At 46.4% G+C, this 26809-nt stretch overlaps 1 protein-coding gene across 6 annotated transcripts; it reads right to left on the reverse strand.

Annotated features, from left to right (window-relative positions):
- Positions 1-2478: 2478 nt before the first annotated feature.
- akap7 (A kinase (PRKA) anchor protein 7) lies at positions 2479-26793 on the reverse strand. Of its 6 annotated transcripts, none has more exons than XM_078093706.1 (10): positions 25795-26789; positions 25311-25460; positions 25072-25217; positions 24858-24994; positions 24292-24452; positions 22194-22306; positions 21428-21474; positions 21108-21208; positions 6594-6623; positions 2479-4737 (listed from the first exon to the last, which is right to left on the reverse strand). In XM_078093706.1, the coding sequence occupies exons 1-10, from the start codon at positions 25976-25978 to the stop codon at positions 4517-4519; spliced, it is 1290 nt and encodes a 429-aa protein (XP_077949832.1). In that variant the 5' UTR covers positions 25979-26789; the 3' UTR covers positions 2479-4516. The 6 variants fall into 6 exon arrangements, with proteins under 6 accessions (XP_077949832.1, XP_077949831.1, XP_077949833.1 ...); XM_078093705.1 differs by having other exon boundaries at positions 25311-25472; positions 25795-26703; XM_078093707.1 differs by having other exon boundaries at positions 25311-25457; positions 25795-26696.
- Between the last annotated feature and the right edge of the window lie 16 nt (positions 26794-26809).

Here is a 26809-nt window from a genome sequence, read left to right on the forward strand (position 1 = left end):
CCAGTGAACAGTCTGTTCAGCCTCTGAAAAGCATCGTTTACACAAAAAACATGTTTACAGGATCAACAACATAGATTTATTTACTTCCAATGTGCATTTCAGCTGCTCATCAACACGTGTGCTCGCACACAGACACGCCTGGGCAGTAACGCAACACAACGCACACACACACAAATCACAATTCCAAGGTGTCAGATGTAAATATTAAACCTTGAAACGAAGGCGAGACATCAATAAATCCTCTGCTTCCTCTTGGCGTCGCCATCGTCCTGCTTCTAATCATCGTGCACACGATCAAAGTGCGACATTCAGCCTCAGAACATGAGCGCGGTTTGCTGGATGTTACGTTTGAAATCGTCCACTAACGACCAGCCGGGACTCGAACGTGCTGCTGTTTTATTGCTGCATCGTCTTCAAACAGAAACACGTTTTCTTCACAGTTCCAGGTGTTAATTAGAAATAATAAAGAAAGAAAAAAGAAAAGAAAAAGGCTTCCTTTCATGAATTATATCAGCGAGGGGATCTTAGAGTTGTACTGCGATAAAAGAAGGCCGAGGCTTCCCTAAAGGTACCCGACCAATAGTGATGTTTAGTTTAATCTATTTGTAGTTAATGGGCTCAGACTCATTATGGAGCTTTAATCTGCTTCTTCACTCAGTTGTATTAGAAGTTATTAGATCGAAACACATTAAAGACTAATTGATAACAAAAAGGCCAGAATTTATTATTCAACATGACTATGATTGAATGAACTACTGTGAAAAAAATAAAACCGACGACACAAATCCACATTTATTCATAAAAAGAAAACCACACAAAAAACAAAATAAGTGATTCAAATGAGAAACACACACAACGGCCTCCCGAGTGCTGCACCTCGTCTTCAGTTACAAAGTGTCCTTTGGGAATAACAGAGTGAGCATCAGCCACCTAATAGTCAGAGGGTCGGGGGGGTCGGGGGGGCTTGTTCATATTCTGGTCATGTGTCACCTCGCAGCCGAGGCTCTTCAACACAATGAATGTCTCTCTGCTCCCCTCCCCTCCCTCTTCCTCACCTCCCCTCCCTCCCTTCACTGTCTTAACACCATTACGGGGATAATTTGCAGCTTCCAGCGCGTGAGATGATTTTTATCTTATTATTATTATGTTATTATTATTCCACCAGTAGGAGTTATGCAGATTTGGCATATTGTGCATGCACACAAACGCACAATAAAGAGCCTCCCTTTTGTCAAAGTTCTTTTTTTTTTTTGGGAAACACACACATTTTCTCTCACAAAAGGCAGATGGAACAAGATGATCCCGAGACTAAAATAGAAACAGAAAATAGGGTAAAAAGGAAAAGAGGAGGATATTTTCGAGCAAAGGCAGAGAACACCCCTATGGGCTTCAGAGAGCGGACACACAAACACACACACACACACACGCACCGACACAACGGGCGTACACACTGAAGGACGCCGGCCAAGTTTAGTTTCTGTGTTGTGCTTATTCTTTCCTCGTGGATGTTTTCTAAAAGAAAAGGTGATCACATGGTGCCTCATGTGATCTTCAGCTTCCGCTTGGTTGGTTTTTTATTTCAAGGCTCTCGATAAAAAATAAATAACTGAGAAAAAAAAATCATAAGTTATTTCTAATAACTAAACTAATCACTTCCCATAATGCAACTCAAGCATTTCCTGCCCGCTCAGATGAGATAACCCTCATAAAAATGGATCTTTTCAGTTTGTATGGTTACCGTGGTTACGCGTCTCACAGCTCTCAGGGAGTCAGAGTCCGAACAAATGCGCTCGACTGTTTGTTCACACCGAAGTACGGCGAAGGACGCGGAACACAGAGCGCGTAGATCATGATGGATGACAGACAGATGCACAGCAACCATCCGACCAGCGACACTTTAATCGCACTCAGACTTCCTCATTTTCACACGTTTTTTAGCGATGAATCAGCGATGAGGTCGTTTGAGGGGACGCGTTCTGCCTCACTGACGTTTATACAAACGTGATAAAAGGTTCAAACGGTGCGACGAAACCGTCCCACACAAATAGATTTAATAAGATTAGAAGTGACAAAGGGTGTGAAAACGTTTGACTGCTACAGTATAAATGGTTAACTAATTATATCTTATAGACTAATCCACTGTGTGTAAAGAAATGAAGCTGGAAGTACAAACTAATGAGCTCCTTAAAGAGAACACAGTGAGCGGCTCACACTTCTACGACAATTAAACCAATTATACTTCACATTAAATGGGAAAACAGAGTAAATGTGCAGGTTGCATTCGAACGGAACTGCTGGGTCCAAGCTAAGGCGCTTGTGTGTGTGTGTGCGTGTGTGTGTGTGCGTGAGGATCCACTTTCTACGTCCTCAGAAGAAGAAGATAATTGAACAAATACTTCCCATAACGTTCAGGAAACAAACGCTGGACCACCTGTGACATCACAGCCGGACTGAAATCAGGAGACCAGAGGAGGGATATTGGTTTAGAATCTCATATCCTGTTTTATTGTTCAAATATAGCAGAGAGATATAGAACACGGTACAATAACACCCCCCCAACCAGGGACAGATGGAAAGACCAACAGAAAAGACTCATTTGTACAGACGTTGGAGAACGAACGAACACACACACACACACACACACACACACACACACACACACACACACACACACACACACACACACACACACACACACACACACACACACACACACACACACACACACACACACACACACACACACACACACACACAGGGGACAGTCGGTCTATTAAAGGGGACGTTAAGGAGATTAAGGATCCGGTGACAGTAAAAGATCACAACGCCAACGTCCACCTGGAGACAAAATTCCCCCGTCGGCGACGCCTCACCGAGCGGCTCTCACAGGGATCGGCGCACATCTGCTCCACATCTGTTCCGCTCACACCGGTTTGCACTAGAAGCAGGTTAAACCTCACGTGGCAGGATTGATTTTTATGACCCGGGTGAATTGTGTTTCCCGGCGGACGTTTCAGCTGCAGGTTTTCAGCTGCAGCCTCACAGCCGGCTTTAAAATCAAGTTATACAGCAGTTACAGAAAAGAAATATTCATTTGTTTTTGTGACTCAAGGCCACTTTGAGCAGAGAGGATTTAAATTAACTACTTTAAAAGGTGAAAGCAAACATAATTTTTTTTAAAAGAGCAAATTCATCATTGTGCTTTTATCAACTTTTAAAGCAAACACTCTTTTTCTCATTTCAAAATAAAACATTTTCACATGCAATCTGTTTCTTTAGGAGGGACAGAGACAAATCAAACATAATAGCACGAAAGGATGAAATAACATTTAATGTGAGAGTGAACCAATTGCTTTTCATTGTCTTGCTGTCAGACCTTCATTCCCCCTGTGGACACATTTCATGCCCTTTGGGGTCAAACGTCATTTTCGAGCTCAACAAAAGAGAAAATGGATGGAAGACACTGAAATCAGGAGGCGGAGTGTTTTCAGCCGACAGCGGTGAACCTGCCCGACGCCGCTCGGCTGTGTACGGTACTACAAAATAAAAGCTGAGCGCTCCCGGTGGACTCAAACAGCACGGCTACGGGCTGCGGTAGAAACTCTAGGCCATTTATGGATGATTACAACACAAAATAGATCACGCGTGCTGCCGCCTCCAATCAATCACGGAATAGAGCGTAAACAAAGTTGTCATTTCTCATTCATTTATAAACGATTAGGCAGGAAGCAGAAGTTATGCAACGAATGCCAGAGCATAATCGCAGTAATAACAGCCTGCCACATCGATTTCATGGACGTTTCGGCATTAATGGAGCGAAAATGCTCTTTTGGCAACTTAGTAGTGTTTTGTTGGTGTTATTTTATCATTAGCGTCATCAATTAAGTGTCAAGTTCATTCTAGTTAGTGCCTTTAGCAGAGATGAGGTAAAGTGATGGAGGGAAGCCGTTGATCAGCTCCCACAAAACGTCAATTCATACAGAATCCATGCTCGAGTTGGTGATTGTCACGTTCAGGTTATTTAAAGAATAATTCTAAATCAGTGCATGAGAGGCCAGATGATGAAGACAGAGATGAGGTTTGGGATGCACACGGACACCTCGCGTAAAAAGGGAAAAAGTGAGCCCAGGATCAGCCAAAAGTCCCACATCTCCAGTCCGTCATCCGAGCTCTTTGAGTAGATTAGTCACCATTTGTAGATGAAGCCCCGTGAAAAGTAAACGATTTGCTTCGTCTCAAAGAGTTTAGGATTTTGGAACATCTATTATTGAGTGCACGTTACTCTATAAATGGCAGATCGAAGGGAAACATCTGGCGTCTCCAGGAGGGACAGCGGCCGAGGGGACGGCGTCCTCGCTGTAGTGGGTTTACTGTTGGGATGTTAGCCTGAACTCGAGCCACGTTATCCGTTAGCCGCGTTAGCTAGTCAGCAGGGGGACGAGTGACCCGTCGCCCTGGCTGATGTTTTCTGGGCGGCTGCTCGGTCGGTCGGTCTCTGTACCTCAGGCCGATGATGTCACTTCCTGCTGGCTGTGGCGGCGTTAGCTGTAGTGTCCGCCTTCGTGGCGAGTTCCTCAGTGTCTCCTGGGGGCTGCGGCGGCGTGGCGTTAGGCCCGCCCCCATTTTGAAGACTTTCTTGTTTGTACTGCAGCAAGGCTCGACTGACGGCGTCCTCGACCAATCGCCGGCTCACCCTCAGGAGCTCCGCCTCGTCGGGCTCAGACCGGCGACGCCCACCTGGGTTGAACAAGCACAGGAGGATTTGATGAGAAATAATCACAAGAACTGGTCACGTGACCAACGGAGGTCCGTCGTTTGGCTCCATCAACACGAGTGTAAAACATGGAATCATCGTCCCACATCCAACGCCATCCCGTTATTATTATGAGCTCCTAATGAATCTCGTTCTTCTTCCTGTGTGTTCAAAATGAAAATAACTATTAACGCGAAAATGCTAAATGAGTCTCACTCACCAGTCTGTTGTTGCTGGATTCAGACTGACAAGTCGAGCTGATAATAATAATCAGCTCTTCTATACGTGCCGGTTGGATTTAATCAACCTCCTGGAGTGAAAGTCTCCAACGAATCAGACAAACGGAGAGACGTACGAGGCAGGAAGCGAATGACTCATGTGGGAAGAGGTTCAGAAACACACCGTGATCCTCTTTGATGAGCGCGGCCACGAGCAGTTTGTGGCTCTTATTTCCAATGAAAGGAGACGGCTGAAGCCAGCGAGCTAATTAGTTATATCCTTTATGGAAAGTGCAGATTTTTCTACATTGTGTCCTAGTTTTCTTTTCTACTCACTGTTTTGTAACCTTTTGTTATCGCCTCATTTTTTACTATTTGAATCCTTCCTCCTCGATGAGTTTTTAAAGCTACTAGTTGACAATTCAGGCGACATTGTACTTATTTCAGGGATAAACCCTGACATGTGGGGTTCATGAGGGGTCCACGCTGCTATCGGCGGTGACGTCTCAGCGTTGAGTGTCGCTGTATCGGTGAAACGCAGCCGGCACGCGCGACACGTCGAACCAGAAGGGACGGTGCAATCCGTCACCTCGCTCCCTTCAGCTCCACCGTCTTCTTCCTCCGCTGAGTTGATTTGAACGCGTCGCTCTGCTGAAGTACGTTGAATTCGTGGTTTATCGAGTTGTGCTTTTCCCGGAGAACTGGGACGCGATTCGATTGCGGACCGGCCGTCCGGCTGCAGCGCTTCCACATCCTCTATGGTTCACACGCAGCAGTACGAGGGAACCCTCACGCGCAGTGTCATCTGGTGCTATCAGACCGGTTCAGAGACATTTAACCATGAACACCTGGCTCTTGTTTACTGTAAAATAAATGGGGCGTGTTCCAGGGGAGCCCGAAAATGTGTGAGTCGCCGTCTACGGATCCTACGCGCCGCTTTGACCAAAATCCGGGATCCAACCGGAGGAGTGAAGCGACCCTTCGGAGGCCGGACTTCGCGGTTGCGCTGCACAGATCGTGTTTACATCTGGCCGAGATCCGATTGTGCTGCAACCCGACCGCCTCCAGATGTGGTCCGGCCTATCAGACCGTCTTTCTGTGCAAACACGTGAGAGGAAAATATGAGCCAGTGAAGCTGTTGCGCTCAAAATGTTTAGGGCTTTAGATACAATTACTCATTGACTGGAAGTGATGTGATAGTGAATCGATCCCTGTAAGGTGGAGGGAGCTACAGCGGGGGGGGGGGACAAGACGCCAGCTAATACAAGAGCATCCGGCAGCACGTTTAACGGGCTTCTCCACCACTTCCTTTTTGGATCCTTTAGATTTGCTGAATTTAAACTGATGAGTGCTGCTGAGAGATGAGAAATGTGAATAAGTACTTTATAAAATACTGATGAGCAAATCTCCAGATGTGTCCAGATTCCCTCAATAGGAGGAGAGAAGCAGTCCGTTGATTACATGCCCACTTTCATCATTTCATCAATATAATCACATCATTAATCATCCTGAATTGTTCTCTGCGATGACCCGAGTCATTTCATGTAATTATGCAGTTTTGCATTTGATTTGGACCCGGTTCTGATTGGACCAGGCAACATGCTACGGAGGAGGACACATACTTGACCGTCTGGCCCGGAGAGGGTTCACATCTGGAAAACAAAACACGGAATGTTAAGACGAAGCCACCTTTTCGCTGTCTCGTGGATTTCATACACCCTGCGCAGCCATCAAAGTCCCTTTTGTCTGTCGCCACGAGCGGGACACTTTTAAGAGACGACCTGCAGGGATTTTCCAAGATGAGGTTTGGACCCCACGGCTGAAACGAACGCACAGAACGAAGCGTTCGCATCCAAAGTCCACAGGCGGTCAGACTGCTAAAAGCTGGCAGACTCAGCGCTGCACAGGCAGAGTGCAGGTGTGCACTTTACACGGCATCACTTATTACACAGGTCTGCTTTTTTTAAATATTACTCGCCGGAACATTTTTATTCCGAAAGGTTGACAGAATGCAGACGTGAACGAACATAGAAAACGTCCCTCAACTCATCTCCTCTTGTTCAGATATAATGGATCCAATAAACCATTACGTCATCTTGACCCTGTTTCCAAGGAGGTGTCAGAGGTCGGTTCTGTGTCTTTTCTATCTGCTCAGTCGCTGCTGGACACACACACACACACAGACACACACACACACACACACGTCTTTTTCTCAACATGCGTGTGCGTCTCACGTATCTTCACTCTCACACGATCGTCTGACTCGTACTCTGTGCTCCCTTTGTACCACTGCCTATTGATTTTTATCCAACACTCGCTCTGTACTCGTTGAGCGGCGGTGTTGTCATGGCGACGGGATGAGGACCAGACATTACAACCTCCGGTATTGTTAAAAGTTGAAGTGCCCAAACGTTCCTCTCTTCTCCTGAGTTTGCGTGAGCTCTTCGGTTTGACGTTTCTTATTCTTGCGCCCTGCCGCCTCGTCGACAACATATTTACTGACTGGTGTGTCGCAAGGCTCGTTTTTAAAATATCGCTTTTAATTTCTGTGCGTGGGCGGTTATCGTTTAGCTCTGAAAGCTGCCGCTGTGTATTTTACATAAGAAAAAGGAAGCAAAATCATCACTGAATTTAGTGAAGACCAGAGTTATTTTTGTATTAGACGGATGTCTAGTCACAATATCAGTATATTGCCAATCTGATATATTAATGAATTATCAAAAGGTGATTTATATGTGCAGAATTCTGATTCTTTGTTTGTTGGTTTGCATTGACGTCGCTCCCATGTGGTGCAAACCAAGCCAATTAGTAGCTTCTCCTTAAACCCATTAGGTAAGTCCAGGAGACGCTGTCTTTTGTCCCACAGCAATAGCTCACAGATTGTATTTCCATTACCGTCTTAGCTGTGCAGACATGCTAGCGACGCGGCTTAGAGTCCGGTTGTATCGTCCCAAACAGAGACGCAACTAATGATCTTTTTCTTTACAGCTGCTAATCGCCTCCTTGGACTATCGATGCTTGTGTCAAACAAGTCCACCGCTATTCAGAAGCCGCGGCGTCTTTAATGGGTTTGCTTTGTGGAATTAAGGCTCAATTAAGAGTTGACTGGTGTCGTCTCTGCTGGGATATATGTGGCGCAGCGTAAGAAGCCTCTAACGTCATCACCTCAAACTTACTCATCTCGCTTCCTCCACATAACTAATGGTCCAATTCCTGCTGAAGTCTTCCAAACAACTTAACACAGACGCGTCTGAATACTTTAGCGCTTTGCGGCGTGACGATGCCACGCGAGCACCTCACATCCACATGCGGTAACAAAAGGACGCTCAACTAAACGAGAGACCTGAATCCAAGTCGTTGGACACATCGGATGGTGTTGTACATACGGCACAATAATCTGCTGCTGTGACTCATTTCATCTCGCTCTAAAATGAGCAGGTTTTTGTGACATTCCACGGTCGCGGTGTGGGCAGATAATTAATGCAGCATATCTGGTAAGAGGAGGACGACGAGGGCGTGAGGGAAGGAAACGGGCAGATGAAGAGGAGGAGAAGAATCCGGAGAAGATGGACCGCACAACATGGAGGCTGACCGCAGAAGAGGCAGATGGAAAATGAAAGAGAAAAATAAGGGAGGGCGTGTTTTTAAGGAGGAGGCGGGAGAAACGGGGACGGACGGGGCGTGTGGGACGGGAAGAGTACTGAAATACGTTTCCTGAGGAAATGCCGGAGAGTCTCTCAGTCACAAGATGCAGCCTGCAGAACTCGAAGCCACTGACAGCAGCGCCGCGTGGATGCAGACAAAACAGAGACTAGTTTGGGTTCATCAGATAAATACGTGCACCGAAATGATGACCAGGATGTTTTTGTGCTGAGAAGTGACCTTAATAGAGATTAATCTGGTTAATTCAGCTTTTGGCCAGAGGTAGAAATCAACCTGAGCTGAAGCAGCTGATTCTGCAACTCAAACATTCCCTAAAAAGCATCCGAATTAGTCCGCATTCCTTTTAACTACATTCCTGACAATCTCTTCTTTGTGCTGAAACAACGGCATTCTGGGTGTTGGCGAGTCAGTTCTATTTCACCAGCGCACCGATGAGACAATTTCACGGCTGATATTTTCCTCAATGGAGATGAATGTCATCAAAGCTCCATTTTCTCCTCCGTCATCTCTCAGCGAGCCCGAAGGCCTCCGCGTGTTTTCATTATCCCGTCAAATTACTTTGAAGGCATAAGAGGGGGATGAGCAGCTGATACTCAGCTTTCATAACACACCGACACGCAGAGTAAGTGAGTTTGGAAATAATAAAAACATCTGCATGAATCAGTCTTTTCATGATGACAGAATCCACAAAAAAAAGATTTAGAAAATATCATTTACGCTTTTATTTATTGTAGCTTGGCAGTAAATCAAATTGTCCCCCAGAATAAGTCCATCAAGTCCAAACTAGACTCTGAGGAAGATGAGGAGACATTTCGTCCAGTTCAATATACAATAGATCTTGTGTCACAACTGTAGCCTTTTTTTTGCCCTCATTTGTTTTCCATAAGGAAACAAAGAGGCAGACGTTCGAGCCGTGCAGCTGGACAGATGTTTGACTCGCTGCGCTTTGGCCGGAACACGCAGGCCTGTCGGCCAAACGCTCAGCAGCGCGGCGAGGCGGGACTCGGCGCCGTCGGCCCTGTCGGCCCCGTCGGGACTCAAGGCGACCGCGTGCTTTCTGTACGGGCTTCACCATCGCCTTTCATCGCCTCCTCCTCTTAGAAAACTCAGCAACATGCCGATCCCCCCCCCCCCCCCCCTCTGTCCGCCACTCGCCTCAAGACGCCACGCTAGCTTCGCTTTGATGACTGAAACATAAACGCTACGTACGGCGCTCGAACAGAAGCTGCTGATTGATTGGACCCTTTTAAAAAGGAGACCCTCGGTTTGTCTGAGCTCAACAGAAACCCCGATTCCCGCTGGAGAAGCTTCCAGGCCCGAGCGCCCTGATCTGAACCCAGCGGCCTTCAGGCTTTCGTCCTGCTCGGCGCTCCGGCTGCCTGTCGGACCAGAGATATTTATTTTTATTTCTCTGAGCCAGGAGGAGAAATGAGGAACCTGGAAGCAGGCCGGATTAAGCAGCATGGCTTTCTTCCTCTCGCTCTGCTCCCTCCTCCACCTCCTCTTCCTCTCCTTTCTGTTCTCACCCCCCTCCTCCTCTTCCTCACATGCGGCATCAGCGGTCTTCACCTGCTTTCCCTCTTTGTGCGCCAGATTGCTAACCGTTGCTAATAGTTGTTCACAGACCGCGACAGTGAAATAACGGGAAAAGGGTTTGTGTTTAGTTGAGGTCATCGCATGGTGAGCAGCTCATGTCCCGCCCTCACTGGCTCACTGCACGCTGTGTCACTCCGTGAGGGGTAAAGCTGCCTTTATCTGGAGGGCAAAATGCACCATGATAAGACTGTGAATAAAGGTTACAAGCCTAAAGGACACTGACACAGTCAGAAGGATTCTACTGCGAAGCAACATGTCTGAATGAACAACTGGTTCCTGGATTGTTATTACAGCGTCATGACGGAATAACCTTTATTCCTCTGTTAATAGGCAGCAAATATAAAAAAGTGCTTATCATACTGTGTATATTTGTTTCATTGAATATCTCCTCAACTGTCTGGATAAAGGAGAGTCTTGTTCTATTAATCGATTAGTAAAGCGGTTTACTTTGACTTCTCAGCGTTGACTTGTCTTTCTTTACATGACAAAGGGATCGAACAAAACAATGCAGCTGTTTTAGCGAACGTCCCACGCGCGGCGACGGCCTCCACGCAGTACAAGCTAAAGGTCATTAAAGCCAATGAGTGCGTTTCTCTGCACTGACTGCAAACACTGTGCGACAACTTGTCACATTGGTCGTGGTTCAATCTCACGAGGGAGGCTGGCGCCACATCAAGGGCCAGCAGCCGACCGACAAACCGTCCCTCCCCGTCCACCTCCGAGAGGGGGGGGAGACGGGGAGACGGGGGAGGACAGAGTGCACCAAGCAGTCAGAAGCCCGGTTTAATATTTGCGTCTCCTCTGCCTGTTTACTTTCTCAGGGTTGCCACTACGGGCGGAGTCAAAGTCTGCGTTTATGACGGAGATCTTGTTGGCGGCCCGTGAGCACGCGCTGTACTCCGTACTTTGTCCCGCCGTTTAACCATTAATCCAGACGGCAGGTTAACAGCTGCGATAACACGAAGGAGATGAACTGTTCCACCTTTAAATAAAAAGGGGAATACGTGCGGATTTGATTTAATGGGGGCGCAGAATTTTTAATTGTTGGAGCATCCTGATGAGAGAAGGAAAACTGGGACACATAATTAATCCAAGTTAGTCCCCCGGTCTTAACGGGAGGGAGACGTATTTTAGGTTCAATCAACCGAAGCCTTCCCTTCCACCCAATTTAACCTTTTCCACACGCAGAGGAAGGAAAGCCGCAGCACGTTGCCCTGCGCCTGTCATCATACGCAGAGCTCATGTCATCCGGTGTGAGTGACGCTCTCGCTTTGACCCGTGTTAGACACCATCAGCGCTCAAGCAACGTTCACCAGAGTCGGTGCTGGTTGCAGAGATGTGGTGATGTCTGGCTAACCTGTGCAATATGAACCAACGAGATGAAGGCACTTTAAACTCCTGCTCCCCTCACATGCGTCCCTGGCTTTCATCATCGGTTAAGGGGCCTCACGTTAAATCTCAGTTTGAGTTTGCTGGATTTTGTGACATCAAGGTTGATCGCGCTCCAATGAAGACATTTAAAAGCTGATATGGCTTTTTAAGTAAAGGAGGAGACAACTATAAAGCCAGACCTGATAAAGAAAGAAGTCATCCTGGAAATGAGTTAATGAGATCAAGTATGCACAGAAGGTTGCTTTCAATGTTGCAGGTTTTTCCGAACTTAGACAGAATAATGCTTTTCTCAAAGAGAATCAAGTTGCTTTGCCTCTGCGTGTGTTGTAATCCACGCTTCTTCTTCTTTGGAGCCTCACCGGCAGTTCAATCTGCTGCCGACGTTTGCGCTGTTAGCGCTCAAAGCTACGAGCCGCCTGCTCGGCCATGTTGAGAGCCGCGTGGAGGCGACAGAAATGCTCCACGCACATTTAGAATGTGGCACCTTTAAAAGCCGGCGAGCAGCACGAGAAGAGTAACGCCTCAGGAGGAGATCCCCGTTTCGTCTGCACAGAAGTACACGTTGCAATTCGCAAACTGGCGACAGCTTCACGCTGCTCTGCTGATCGGCGCCGGAAACACGCGAAGAAGCGCAGAAAACTAGCAATGCAGCAAAGAAAAAGCAAACATTAAACCGGGCTTAAAATATAAAAGAAAGATTTATGGGTAGCGTTTAAACACACGCATTCGTCTTCACGCTGAAAGTAAACATAATGCAGAGAGACGTTTTAGTGCGTGCTGTAGATTTAGGAACATATTCTATGTTCAACGTGGGAAATGACAAACTTAACAAGGCAATTCATTTGTCCAAAGACGGTCGGAGCGACTCAGAATCACACAGCTGGAATGAGCAGAATCACACAGCTGGAATGAGACCCTCACTTTACAAATGCACCCCGATGCACCACCAGCCGACGCACAAAGGGAAACACACGGCCGCTCCTTGGCCGTCCGCGGGTCACAGACGCTCACGGCTGCACACACACACACACACACACACACACGCGCTATATTCCCACGCTGCACGCATGCAGCCCCTCTCCACAGACAACAGCGGCGTGCATCAATCCGACAAAGCCCACACACGCGTGGTGACGGGGGAAGGAGACACTTACTGATTTTCTCCTCCGCCTGGGCGAACGGGAAGCAGCACAGTTGACCCATGGCGGATCCTTCCCTCCACCGGCGCTTCCCCCCTCTTCTTCCCTTCCCTCCCCCCCACTCTGTCTTTCACAGAGACTCTTTATCTCCCTGTCTGTGTCACCCTTTCTCTCCCGCGCAGACCCCCTCCCCTCCCCTCCCTCCCCGCCGCGTCCTCGAAGGATAAACGGAAGCAGTGAGGATGGAGGCAAACAAAAAACAAAAAAAAAAAAAAAAAAAACAAGTCCCTCCGTGCAGCCCGAAGAACACCGAGCGAGGAGAATGAAACCAGCGGCTCCTCGCTCTCGCTCTACTTTGCACCGGCACCGGGAGGAGGGGTGTGTGTGTGTGTGTGTGTCAGGAGGGGGTGGGGGGGAGAGAGAGATTGTGTGTGTGTGTGTGTGAAGTGGGGAAAGCGGAGGAGGAGTACGTATTAAAATGTGTGTTGAAAGCAGAGCGAGTGGGAGGGGCGTGTTGTGCGTAGTAAATCATATTCAAGACAAGTGTGCATGTTTACCAGTGTGCCGTATACATGAAGAGACAGCGACATCACTGTGTGTGTAGGGGGGGGGGGTCCAGCATCCCCTCTTCGTGGTAATTTGGATAACAGCTGTTGTGAATAGAGCCAGCAGCGGTTTCCTGCTTCTGTATCTTTATTTACGAGGATTGTAAAGCTTTTGGACCAAAATTCCCAAAGAATAGAAGCCCCTTTTTTTAGCTGCATTGTAAAAATATCTAAATGCCAAGGTCAAGTGTGGTTTAGATGATGGAAGGTCAGGGGTAAAGGAAGATCTCCGGGTGAGGATCGGGGGAAAACGGAAACACAAGGTCAGCAGCTTGACATTTAGTGTGTTTCGTATTATTTCTCTATGGGTGCAGTCATCCCCCCAAAAAAGAATGCTGCAAGTGTAATGAATAATAGATACTTCAGTGTGGTTTGACATCCTCACTCAGGCTGACCCGATGGTTCAGGCTGTTTTTACTCTTCTTAAGCACGTCAGGAGTGTTTTGACTTCTTAGTTCAGTCTCAAAAATAAGTTCAATGTTCCGAAAATTGCAAATTGCGATGCATCTGTAGAGGTTAATGCTAGCTGACAAACAAGGTTGAGCAACACTGATCAAACTAAAATATTTGCTTGTTTTCTTTGCTTTTTAATAAAGTGAGAATTACTCATTAGATTAGCTTTAGACTATTTCATTTTAAGTGCATTCATATTAAAATTAACATGAACGTCATGGTCCATTATTTTCCCGATAGCTCAGCTAGTTGACGGACTAAAATAATTCTCAACATAAGGATCCGGTTAAGTGTTTATGGCATTCATTCATAAATCCTTGTTTGGTCCGATCTCGCGAAACACGAGAGCAGCGTTGCGAGTAAACGGTAAATAATTCAGTGTTTTGCTGCGGGCCGCACGCTCCACAAAGCGACTACAACAGGTTTCAGTCAGCAGTGATTTCTTTCTCACCCTCATTCATGCGCAGCGTTCGCTTGTTTAACATAACGGGAGCAGCTGAACGGCTCAGCGCCAAGGCCTCAAGCGAGGAGCCCGGCTCAGTCGCTGATTGGCAAAAGACGTTTAACCATTCATAGTTTCTTTTTATCTATGAAATGCTCTGTGGTGGATATTTATTGGTTACAAGGAGAAGACAAATCTACCGTATTTTCCGCACTATAAGGCGCATAAGATGCTGCAGTCAGACGTTTGGCGTCGGGGCGGGTGTGGGGATGTGGAGACGGTCCCCGTTAAGATGGTTCAGCTACTGTAAAGAAAAGGGCACCGTCTCTCGCTCTTTAATCTCATTATCTCATCAGCTTTGTTTCTCCGACGCGCCCTGAAAGCAGCTCCGTATCTCGCTCAGCATCTCGCCGTCGTAGACGAGCTTTGGCATGTTTGGCAGAGTGTACAACCTGTATGGATCAACCGATTAACCAATTGATCCATATATACAAGGCGCTCCGGATCATAACGCGCATGCCGTTTTTTGAGAAAATTAAAGGCTTTTAAGTGCGCCTTGGAGTGCGGAAATTACGGTAACTGTGGGTTCACCAAAGAAAATCGCGAAAAATATATCAAATACCGAACAGCTCTGTGCTACGATGGAGATGCAGGTAGAAACCCGAAGGCCTCGGCCCGCGCCCCCCCGACACCGACCTTCAGCGGCTCCGCTGACGAGTCCTTGAATAAAACAATGCGTCACCGCGCCGGGGAGGCTCCTCTGCAGCTGCAGCAGCGAGGCCCTCAAGCGGAGGCCTCGTTAAAAGCACACCTCCCCGAGGTGAGGAGACGCCGGGGTTAAGAGAGGGGGAGATGATGTGACAGTAAACAAACACACACACAGCGTAGTGCACCGCGCACGGAGCTCAGCTGGGCGAGGTGGACGGCCGAGGTGGCAGCTGCCTACTCTTCACACGCACGAGCACGCAGCTGCACCGCCTATTTGAGGGGCTCGTGTCGTCAGCGGTTAATAATCAATTAATTAATAATCAATTATACTGCTGCTGCGTGCGCGCTTGTACATGAACGGATCACGTGGATTTGTGCTTTCCAGACGGCAGGGCCGAGTCAGGTTACCTTGATTATCCCAACGCGTGAGTCAGTAGGAAGCAGCGTCGCACACAGAGTTGACCTCGTTCCGCTGAAGGTCGTCTCTTGGTGCCTCAGAACTTCACAAGACACAAGACGGTTTGTGCACACGGAGAGAAGAGGACAGCTGACTGCCTGCTGCAGATAACACGCCTCAGTGTTTATTGTTGTACTAAAGGGACGCACACACCACGAGGTGCGAGCTCAAACGACGTGTGTGTGTGTGTGTGTGGCACAGACACACAGAACCGCACGCCAAACTGTCACCGTCTACTTTTACCATATTATTTATGTACTCAGTGCTGGTGACCAATCCTCCACCACCATCACCATCACCATCATCACCTTGTCCACAGAGACATTCTGATTGACTTCCAGCTTCAACTATTTGTCCCTGGAGGTCTAAATACGCACGGCTCAAAGTGCTCAAAGGCTCATTTAATAAACCACGAAGAACTAACAGGCAAATAAAACCAACCATCGATGCTGTTCCATCATTGATACTTAAAGGAGCTCAGTTTCCGACTGAAGAATGAATTGTTCCAAATATTTGCCCTTAAAGTACCCAAACAACGGGCTTATTTCAGCTTCAGGCGTTCAGGTGTCTGGCGGCTTCAGTTTGAGTGGATTTTGGCGGCGCAGCACTCCACTAAACAAACTGTCCATTCGGCGTGCCGGGGCGGATGCGAAGGCTCCGTGGTGTTTCTATTTGTTCGGGTTGTTGAAGCGACTCCGAGTCGATCGTGCGGTTTACTTGTTGTGTTCCCCTGCGTGGGTTTGTCTTTCCAGCACTTCTCCGGGCTGCTCGCCTTGTTTACACAGCCTCCACTTGGACTGGACTCAGGAAACGGCAAACAACGACACTTTGGGGATTAGTTTCCATAGTTTTCACATTTTTACTTTAAAAAGACACATATCTTTTAATACAGCTGTTTTTTTGTTTTTTTTAAGCACTGCAGTAAAACGAGCCCGTGTCTCGGATGATTATATCCTGAACTATTCAGAAGTCGTGTTCTAGTTGGACCACTGGAGGAAAACACTGTGGCGAGTTTCCTCTCATCTCGTCTGACAAACCTGAGAGACAATTCTCCGTGTGCCGTGATCCTCTTTTCATTGTTGTCAGTTTGATGTTTCAGGTCTAATTCTACCACCGTGCGAGCCGGTTCTCTCCCACACTCGTGCTAAATGTCACTTAACCGTCGCTCCACCCTCTTCGATCTCGTGTCCTTCCACCCTCAGCGGACGGAGGACCGGTCACCGGAGGCTTTGTTGTCCTCTTCTCCCTTTTGGTCTTTTCCCACACTCTGCTACTTCTCGTCGTCGGCGTCACTGAATACCGATTTAGACCCACCGCAGCATGACGTAAGACCCCCACCTCCGAGGCACAGGCTTTGCGCTTATTGCTGCACGAATATTAACTATCGAGGCGTCTTCAGGGTCCCGCGGATGTCACAAAAACAAGCCAATCACCCGTCGGCCGTTGTTGGCTGATGAGCTCTGAATGCAGGACACAGCTGGTCTGAGAACTTTAAATGCAGTGAGACATTCACTCGACGGGAGGGACGTGAAAACGAGGAAATTTCTCTCCATCAGCCGACCAGTGAGACGGGAGAAACTCTTTTATATATAAACAATTGCTCGGCCTTTAATATTTCTTCCCCGACACGCTGCTGCAAATGCAAAGTGGAGAGAAAACACGGGGCGACATGAGCAGCAGAGACTTGAGAATTAACAGTTAATCTGTGTTGCTTGCACTAGAAATCAATATTATAAAAGCCATCTTTCACGCAGTTGTTTATTAATCAAATTAATTACGACGAAGGTAACTACCGTTAACACTTTGGGCCTATTTACAGTTGTCTTTTATTAACTGGGAACGAAGCTCTCGATAATCCGTGAGGACTGTTCAACAATCGTTAAATCCGTGAATATCGGTGTTCCACACGCTGCGGTTCCCCGTATTAACGCCGTCTCCAGAAAATAAATTGGCCCGCTTAAATGCAAATGAGCAAATTGCCTCATTTGCAGCTCGCGGCTGGCGACCGGGAGACGAGCGCTGACAAAGACTCGTAGCACAGGACGCGGCGCAGTCAGAAGGAAGTGACCTCACCTTAATTAAATACCCAAAAGGTCAAAGGGCAACAGGCCGCCTTCGTCCGTCTGCTCGTGTGCCGTTCAGCCACTCACTGGCTCAAACATTACCCAGGAGCCCTTGTTGAAGTGACATGGCGAGTGAGGAGACTTGTCATCACAGACAGGCGCCCTTTTAACCGCCTCCATTCCTTTGCTTAAAACTAACAGCCAACAGAGCAGAAGGAGACTTAGACAGTGTTTTTGTTCCCGAGATGGAAACTTTCCCGCATCCGTCTAAACAGAAATGGCATTTGTAATGACATTTCTTGTTTCAAGCACTTGAGGGAGGGAGGGAGGGAGAGAAGGAGGGAGGGGATGTGGTAACAGTTGAAAGCCTATTTCATAACCAGTAAATTCTACATGAAATTCCTCCCTGATAATATTCATGGTCTTTGTGTTTTCTATAGGGTTTTTGGTTTGTTAGTCCCGGACCCTTTAATGAACTTTCCCCAGACGGAGTCACGAGGAGATGGTGCAGCATGTGACCCGGGCTGCCTGTTTGTAATCTCATTTTCACTTATTTACCTCACGAGTCCCTTTGTCTGATGTGATCACCAGTTGCTCTCCTGCTGCATCTTCTGTATCAAACTGCGCTTGTTGTTACAACAGAATCCATAGTTGTCAACATTTTAAGGATTAGAAAATTCATGTTTTGATCCCCTACATCGAACAAAAAGTTCCCTCACCATTCTACCCCCCTCCCCCCGCTAACAATGAAACCCTCGGTGGAGTATCACAGGCTCTGCTGTGGATTATGTTGTACAGTGGATTATGGGATTAGCATACGCACGTAGTCAGACGCTGGCCGGAGAACCAGCAGAAAAAGCTCTGGATTCGAATTCCAGTGTGATAATTCTTTCTGAGCTACTGCATCTGCATCTGGATGGAACAATCAGTCTATTGGCAGTGAAGTTAAAGAAGTGCTCATCATGGCTTCATCCCACATGCATCATTCTTAGAGCACAGCTTTAGTGATTGAGTTGTCATACCTTCCATCCAGGTGTTTTCCATTCATGAAAAAGCTCTTCATCCGTCTAGAAACCACCGGATGCTTTGGAAGTCGTCTTTGCTGGTTTGAGGACGTACTCATACAACTAAGGAAGTTATCCTAACTTGTGCGGTCCATCCGGCTCAACCGGCAGCGCCGGTTTCTCTTGTGGAGGTGTGTTGTTTTAGGGGGGTTGTCACTTGTCAATGGAAGTCGCGGTCTGAACCGTGGACACCTCACATGTGTGCGCTTGCTGACCCACGACCTCACCTACGACCTGATGATCAAAATAATAGTTCCGCAACCGCCATTTTCTGGGGCTGCAGATCCTTGGATGGTCGCTGGATGCGGATGACTCAATAAAATAACAAACACACATTTTGTTTTCAATAAGAAGGATGCAAAAAGAACATTTTAGAATGTTTTAATCTGTAGCACCTCTAATTCTGCTGCAGCGGGGTCTACAAAGTAATCAAACTGATTTTCCTGTGCAGCTAGTTATAAGAGGACTTAGTCTGTATCCAAATCTACTGAACAGTACAACCAAACGTATTCTAACAAAAGCCGTACAAGGTCAAACGATTCCACGTCCTATTTTTAAACGGAACACTTTGAGGTTTGTTTAAAGGGAGTCTTTAAGTAGTCATCAGTTACGCCTTGTACAAATATTTACTTTGCCAAAACCCACATTGACCTCTATTTCAAATCCACGTAACACCTCAGGGAGCTTATTCAAATAGAGAATGTGTCCGTTTGATGGGTCACAGTGGGGATAACACAGTGGGTATTTCACTTAAACCAAATCATCACCGGTGTGTTGACTGCAGGCCAAATTAGTCCGAGCACACGGGGCCACATTGTCTCCTAGGTTACCATATGACTGTCAATGCGGCATGCAGAAGGCTCGGTTGGATAGAGTCTGGCGCAGGGATGAACCCACATGAAATGTGTGATATTACATCCAGTCCAGCAAACTGGATGTAGAGCAAACATCACCGATTGTATTCAACCAAACAATTACTGGCGTAGCGCCGCTAAAAACACAACAAGGCTCCACAGAGCGTTAGAATGCCAGAGAACTGGAAGCAGCGCTCGCTTTGACCTTGCGTGCAATTAAAACCTAAGTGCATTTTGTTATGAAATAACACAAGTTTAGGACGTGTGAGGAAAACAGCCTCCTGGTCGGCTGCTCTCACACACACACAGTGACAAAGCGCTCACAGATAGCTCAGTGATCCACAAAACATTATGACAGCCTAGTTCCACCCATGCTGACAGCCTCTGTCGCTCACACACACACACACACACACACACACACACACACACACACACACACACAGTAATCAGTGCAGCTACACCCCGGTGGGATTTGAGGAGCCTTTGTCAAGTGAAGTGTACTTGGCGGTGTACATTAATCCGGTTAACTCCGCGGTCGCAGTGTGATAACGTATTCATGCGTTTGTGGGTTTTGGTGAGAGACACAAAGACCCTCAAACCCTTTTTTTTCCCTTTTGAAATGAGATTCAAAACGTTACGCACAGCATGATTGCTTTTCCTTCATTCCACGCCGCTGCTTTTGAAAGGTGAAATATAGAATAAGAATTGGCCACATGCTGAAAACGAATAGCTGTCAGAGTTTCACCACGTGACTCTTACAGATCACATTGAACCTCTGAAGCACAAATTGTGAAGTTACTCCAACCCGAGGGCTTAATATCGCACTAAAAACACAAGTTTCCATCTGCTAATGACAAAGAGGTGGTGTGTTCGATCACACAAAGCGCCTCCCTAACAGACCCTGACGAAGCCACAGATGTGTCCTCCAATCTATGTGCACCATGTTAGACTACCGGCCAGATATTTCAGCAGTAATGAGTCTTTCATCTGTGCAAAAGCTACAATTCCACATTCCTATTAGAATCGTGCTTTTCGCATCTCTTCCAGACACTTCTCGTTAGTGACAGCAGACGTTGTGTTTGTCGTTACGCCCGTTGATTGATCTCGGCTTCGACCGGCACAAAGCACTCAGCCTGTGAGGGACGTTTGTTTCTCCGTGGGCAAACAGCATGGGATGCTGCCTAAAATCAATTTCTAATCTATCCCTTCCTAATATTAATCATATTTCCTTAAGGGCTTAAGGACCTGAGGAAATGCAGGTCAGCACATAAACCCGTTCCACTCACATTCACAACAACAACCCCGGGCCCGGTGGCCCCGCTTCCATTCAACGGAACAATACAGAGCTGCTATTCAACAACCGGGGCGACAACTGGCAGGATGGAAACCTCCCCACAGGGCAGCCATGACTTCATGCACACGAGCCGACGAGTAGCTGAGGAGCAGCTTTGGCTTCTTTTCTGGCTTCTCATGAGCACATTGAGTTAGATGCTGCTATTTGACACCTTTTAGGTATATTATATCTATATTATCCAACATCATTTGGAGAAAATACAACGCACAACAATTTATCTCCGACTCAGAAAACAAGATGAACTTATTTATCTTTATCCCAACAGAGAGCGCCCTCCGGTGGCATAATAGTGCCACTAATAGCCCAAAGTGTGCTTGCATGTGTGTGTGTGTATATGCGTACTCACCAAGTTTTAGTGACATCTCAGTATGGTAATATCCATCTTGTTGCTTCTTTTTCAACATAGAGCAAAGATCCAGCCGCTCAACCGTCTGGTCTCCAAAAAACCTGGATGTTTCAAGCGGAGAGGGCGACAAAGAGAAAGCGTGAGACCAAAACACGACAAAATTGAAACAAAACGGTATGCATTAGTGATAAATATAAGTGAGGTTCATTTAAAGTGCAAAGAAAATCATGAAGTCTTGATTTTATAAAATAAATGTTAAAAATGGGATTCTCTCCCATCTATAAGGTGCAAAAGTGCTACACAGCAGAACAACCACCTACTTGTTAGTGTAGCTGGAGTAGAGGGCCGGGTCCACACGCTTTATACCCTGAGGGACACAAAGGGAAAAAAGTGTTGACGTCACTGACTATCACACTTTTGAGAAGAAGAGACACACACACAGGATGCAATGTCATCAGGTGTCAACAGGACAATAGAAAGATAGACTCTTTCCTCCGTGCCTCCCTTCCTGACCGCTGACTGTTTGTGCTTATCTCTCCCTCCCCTCTTATTTATATCTTCATCCATTTCACAACAACCCTCTTCATCACTATTCTGTTTCCTTTCTTCATAAACCTTTCTTCTACTTCAAATCCATCCTAACATAACTAAACGTTATGTTTAGGAACTATGCAAATATAAACATTTAGTTTCTATTAAAACCCCACAGAAGGCTGGGACAATCATTTGTGAGTCATGATATCAATGCTTAATTGGTTAAGTAAGTACTACAACAATCTTTGCTGACATTATCCATTCAAAACAATTAAATTAAAATGAATTTATTATGCATGATGACTCAAATCACCAGACTTATAGTTCAAGTAGTTTGTAGAATGCCCCTTTAACTGATTTCAAAGACACTTCTGACTATAATTAAACTACAAATATTGTAGAAGATAATCAGTTAAAGAAGATCAGTTAAATATTAGCAGTGAAATGTATATTGGACTGAAAATGATGTTGCTATCGGCTAAAAGCTTTAATAAATGCTGTCATGCCGAGCATCTCTATCACAGTATGAACTTCGAATGTGTTTACACACACCTGGGATCGTAGTTTTGATGCTCTGGACAGCTTCATAATGGTGAGGTGGGGTTCAAACCCACGGTTGCCTTCTTGCAGAAGACCCTGCTCCTCAAATTCGCTCCGCAGCAACTCTGCAAACGCACAAACGCAACAACTAAAGTTCCATAAGCAACCGCTGGTATTGAGGAGGCCGAAGAGGAATGAGAGTTATCAAAGTTACCATTTCACAGAGAGAAGACGCGTGAATGAGGTCATGAGAGGGTCACAGCATCGCAAAATCACGAATTTGGTCGAAGCCACGAAGGAGGACACAAACAGCGCAGACACAGACGGCACAAGATGCGAGACGGAAGATTAAAAGAAGCTTTTTACTCACATGTCTTTTGAACATATGACATGAACACAAACACCGAACAGCCTGCAAGGACAAACGCACACAAAGACGCACACACACCGTGATGAGGTTTGGGGGGAAACAACAGAGGTATTTTTAGTCTCTACAGCTCTTCAGGGAGAGAAAGGTTAGTACATAATCAATAAGAGGCCTATTGCTTCTCCGAGGGGAACAACACAGACTTTTATCCTCCTTTGTTGCCGTTTGTTTTTTCATGCCGGGAATATTAATTAAAAACACGACATGGCGGCGTTCCTTTTGAACGCCTCTGTTTAGCAGGACCTACAGGTGTTCACAATGAGACCATGCAGAAGTGTTGCTGTGCTACACACGAGGCAGCGAAGGCAGAGTCACGGCCCAAACGTCAAGATAAAAGCAGAAATTGAGCCCAAACTGTTCCTATTAATAGTTCAACCCACTTCATATTTGTTGCAGCCTGCAATCAGTCACTCAAAGGTTCAGGTTGATTGTGTCAGCGGGGTCATTATGGAGGGTCTGCCTGTGTTTGTGCCAGCTAATGCACACGGTTTGATGGGATGGATCCAGATTAGACAAGAAGAGACACACACACACACACACACACACTTGGTTCATCTGATGACTGACAAAAAAGTATTTTGAAGACAACCCCATAGCTGTGGAAATGTTGTACAACCGCGGCCTTGGTCGCTTTATCTCTTTAAAAGATTAATTTACTGCATTTCCTATTTATATAAAGCCCCGAGATGAAATGCATTTTGGGATTTGTCTCAGCCCGGCCATCACTAATATGCTAAATGTAGTATTTGCTTGGAGCAGTTAATACACTGGATGAGCGGCTGTGAAATTTCCTATTGAGCCTGTGCACAGAAATGCATGTTTCTACTTTCACAAATCCCTGCTTGCATGTTTCTTATTAAGCAATTATGTGTGTGTGTGTGTGTGTGTGTGTGTGTGTGTTGCAAGACCACAGAATCCTCTTAGAATTTTTAGATTAGTGTTTTTGCCAAAGGCACAAAACGTAAGTGTTTCTGCATACTCCCACGCACTTGTACAGATGGGAAATGAAAGATGTAACAAAATGAATGAAGGGAAGTCCCACCCCAGATGTGAATAGCGTATGCTGATACACAACACACACAGGGACCATGCAAATACAGTATAATATGACCACATCCACTTAAAGCAATTGAAGAAAAAGGACATTGCCACAACCAATATGAAATCAGTGCATGTAGTTGAATATTAAAGAGCTACAGATGTGTTTTATTATAGTGCAGGGGCCCAACTGAAGGGCCACATGTGAGGTCAAATAATTCCACCTGTTCCTCGGGCATCTCAAGGCAGACTTGGACCGCCTACAAACTTTGAATGCGAGTTGGCCCCTTCGCTTTAACACCTACAGCCCCCAAAATAAACTCTCCTAATCAGTCCAATCAGTGACCTCCTAAAGCCAATCCACCGCCAGGGAAAGCATCCGCTCCACCAAAGTGTCCACAACAAACACTACAAATCCTCCGAGCGGCTGCAGTGCTGCGCGGCGGACCCCCCCGGGGAGACGAGGAACAAAGTACCGCGTCACGATAAGATCCTCTGATGAAATGTTTCAGAGTGAAACACAGCACGAGTAAAACTACATGAAGAGCGAAACTGGAATTCAACATAAAGAGTGACAGACCTGGAGGAAAGGGAGAAGCAAAAAGGACATAAAATGACAAAGAAAGTGAAAAGTTTGTAACTGACCTGCCGCACTGTCCAGTGTGTGTCTGTGTAGTCCGGGAGCCAAACTGACAAACACCACCTCCTTCCTGAAATGACCGATCCCCGAGAAGGGCAGCACCAGGTCCCGCCCACCCAGTAGCTCAGCCAGTGGCGGCCCGGACCGGTCCAGCGCGGTTGCCGCGCTTTGAGGAAATATACACATTAATATACACACACACACACAATCACAACTTAATCCCCTCTCTCTCGCTCTCTCTTTCTCTCCCTCCCTCTCATATTACATAAGTGAATCTAGTGATTACTAATGACAGTCTTCTGCAGGATGCAGATTAAGCATCAGTGCCGCCCCGTCACACGGCCGATATGGTAGAAAATGAAATGTACTTTTTAAAAATGAAATCAACAGTTGTCACTGTGAGGAGTCGGAGGCAGTAATCACAGCAATGGCACCGAACCATCGGTCAAACTGAAAGCTCTTCATATTCTCCATTCTGCCATTGACAGGATGCATTGTCCTATTCAGGTAGAAGGTTCACTGTACCAAGTGAATGCAGAGTCTGTTTGCATGTTTGTGCGCATCCACTCACAGGTCTACTTGCTCCTGACTGGCGAGATGAGTGACCAATAGCGTGATGTGGAGAGTCGGGACAGGCAACATGGCTTTGGCCAATCGGGGCTCCTGCCGAAGCACCGCCTCCTGGATCTCCATCACGGCAGAACTGATCTGGCATTGGATACATTTTATTAGTCGCCGCCGGTCAGACGCTGTCACACAAACTATGTTAAGTGAACTTTTATTACCTGCTTGTTGGTGATGGGGATGGAGACAAAGTAGTTGGGGCGTTGGCTCGCTTTCTTCTTTTTCATCTCTGCATCCTCTTCACTGTCAACTCGCCCTCCATGGTCTCCTCTCTTCCTCTTTCTCTCTTTTTGGATCAAGCTGGAGACTAGAAGAAAGGGGCTAGGAAATGTTATATTCATAAAAAAAGTGAGTTCTAACGTTAGTTAAAACACATCATTTATATACAGAATATACATACATTCAAGCTCTTTCAATGTAGTGGGACTGGTCAGAGAGAACGGAAGCTCCGATATTAAAGCATCAGTATCAGCCGACTTGAGCTGTTTCTTCATCAATTTCTTCTTCTCCCTCCGCATCTTCATCTTCATCCTCCTCCTGTTTGATCCTGCTTGAGAGATTTCTTTAAATGATTGATTAGGCTGACCAAAAAGACCAATTAAAAAATAAAGCAATATCTGTAGGGATACTGAAAGGCAAATTTTTTAAACTACACAAACAAGCAACATGTATAGTTTTTTTGTACAGTGTGTTTATTTATATTTTCAGTAATAAAACATTTGCAGACCACCAGATATCATTGTACTTTCAATTTTTTCAGCACAATTAGAAAGAAGGTTTAACCTCAATCCATCCATCTGTTTTTTTTCGAGCTACCCAGGTCAACAGGTGCAGAATTACGTCCATTAGTAAACCTAGTCAGCGTCTCAGTCAGTTGTGCTCACCTGGCGCTGCGGTTTCTTGTTGGACATCCAGGGCGACTGCATCCACCTGACCTGGATTCATCCTCACACATTCCTCATCTTGTGTCCCACTCTCCTCTCTAATCACAGCTTCTCGAGTTCCCTCCTCCTGCTCCTCAGTGGCAGGTTTGGTCTCTTTGCCATAGGAGATGCTGGCTGGCTGCATCTCACCCACTGCTCTCTCGTACAGACGCCACCGTGCATACGATAAGGACGACCGGTGTTTCCTAGGTAACAACCTCCATCACAAGGGACTGTGTGATAAGACGTTAAATGAGGTTACGGCTGCATGACTTTTTTCTTTTTTGAACACGTCGATCAAATCGGTCTCAACAGAACGCAACCGAGGAGCGTGACAGAGAGGGACAAACTTTAGCTAACTGACGTCAACAGCTGGCTAGCTGAGCAGACGGAGCAGCTAACTTAACGTTAACTTAACGTTAGCTAAGATGACGGCGAAACAGTTATTATAAGACAAACTCCCGTTGGGAAGGTACGAGTATGAAAACTGAGTAATTTACGGTTTCCTTTCTAATACCAGTGGAAGTATATCAAACAGTCAAGCAGTAACGTAACATTATCCGTTCAGTTAGCTAACAGTGAGCTAACGGTAACTGTCAGCTAACTCAACGAGCAACGTTAAGTTAACGTTAAGTTTTCCTTTGAGTCAACGTGAGCTAACAGCTAGCTAACTGTTGCGCAAAATGTTAGCTAAATTAAGCGGGATGTAACGTCAGGTTTGGGGAACTTGTCCTTGCGCCGTTAAGGGAGAAAGCTCGTTGGTGGCGGTCTGTCAGAAAAAAAGTCCCTAACAAATGAAGGAAAATAACATTCAACTCCACGGCGCGCGCCTACATGCCGACAGGAAGCAGTTAGTAGACAATGTCCAACTTCCGGCCAGGTTTTTCAGAGCAAAATAACTTTTCTCTTTCCCGAATAAAAGCCTCGGGCGCTTAACCTTGTGAACATTTAGCACTGAAGGGATTTTACACTTAAA

The sequence above is a fragment of the Gasterosteus aculeatus genome, chromosome 18, assembly GCF_964276395.1.
Source record: "Gasterosteus aculeatus chromosome 18, fGasAcu3.hap1.1, whole genome shotgun sequence".
In the NCBI taxonomy this organism is placed as follows: Eukaryota; Metazoa; Chordata; class Actinopteri; order Perciformes; family Gasterosteidae; genus Gasterosteus; species Gasterosteus aculeatus.

Coding starts and splice junctions, on each gene's coding strand:
- akap7 (XM_078093705.1), bottom strand. CDS start 25,978: ATGCAGCCAGCCAGCATCTCCTATGGCAAAGAGACCAAACCTGCCACT. Junction 25,473..25,794: donor ACAAGAAACCGCAGCGCCAG/GTGAGCACAACT, acceptor AATCATTTAAAG/AAATCTCTCAAGCAGGATCA. Junction 21,209..21,427: donor TACTCCAGCTACACTAACAA/GTAGGTGGTTGT, acceptor TGAAACATCCAG/GTTTTTTGGAGACCAGACGG.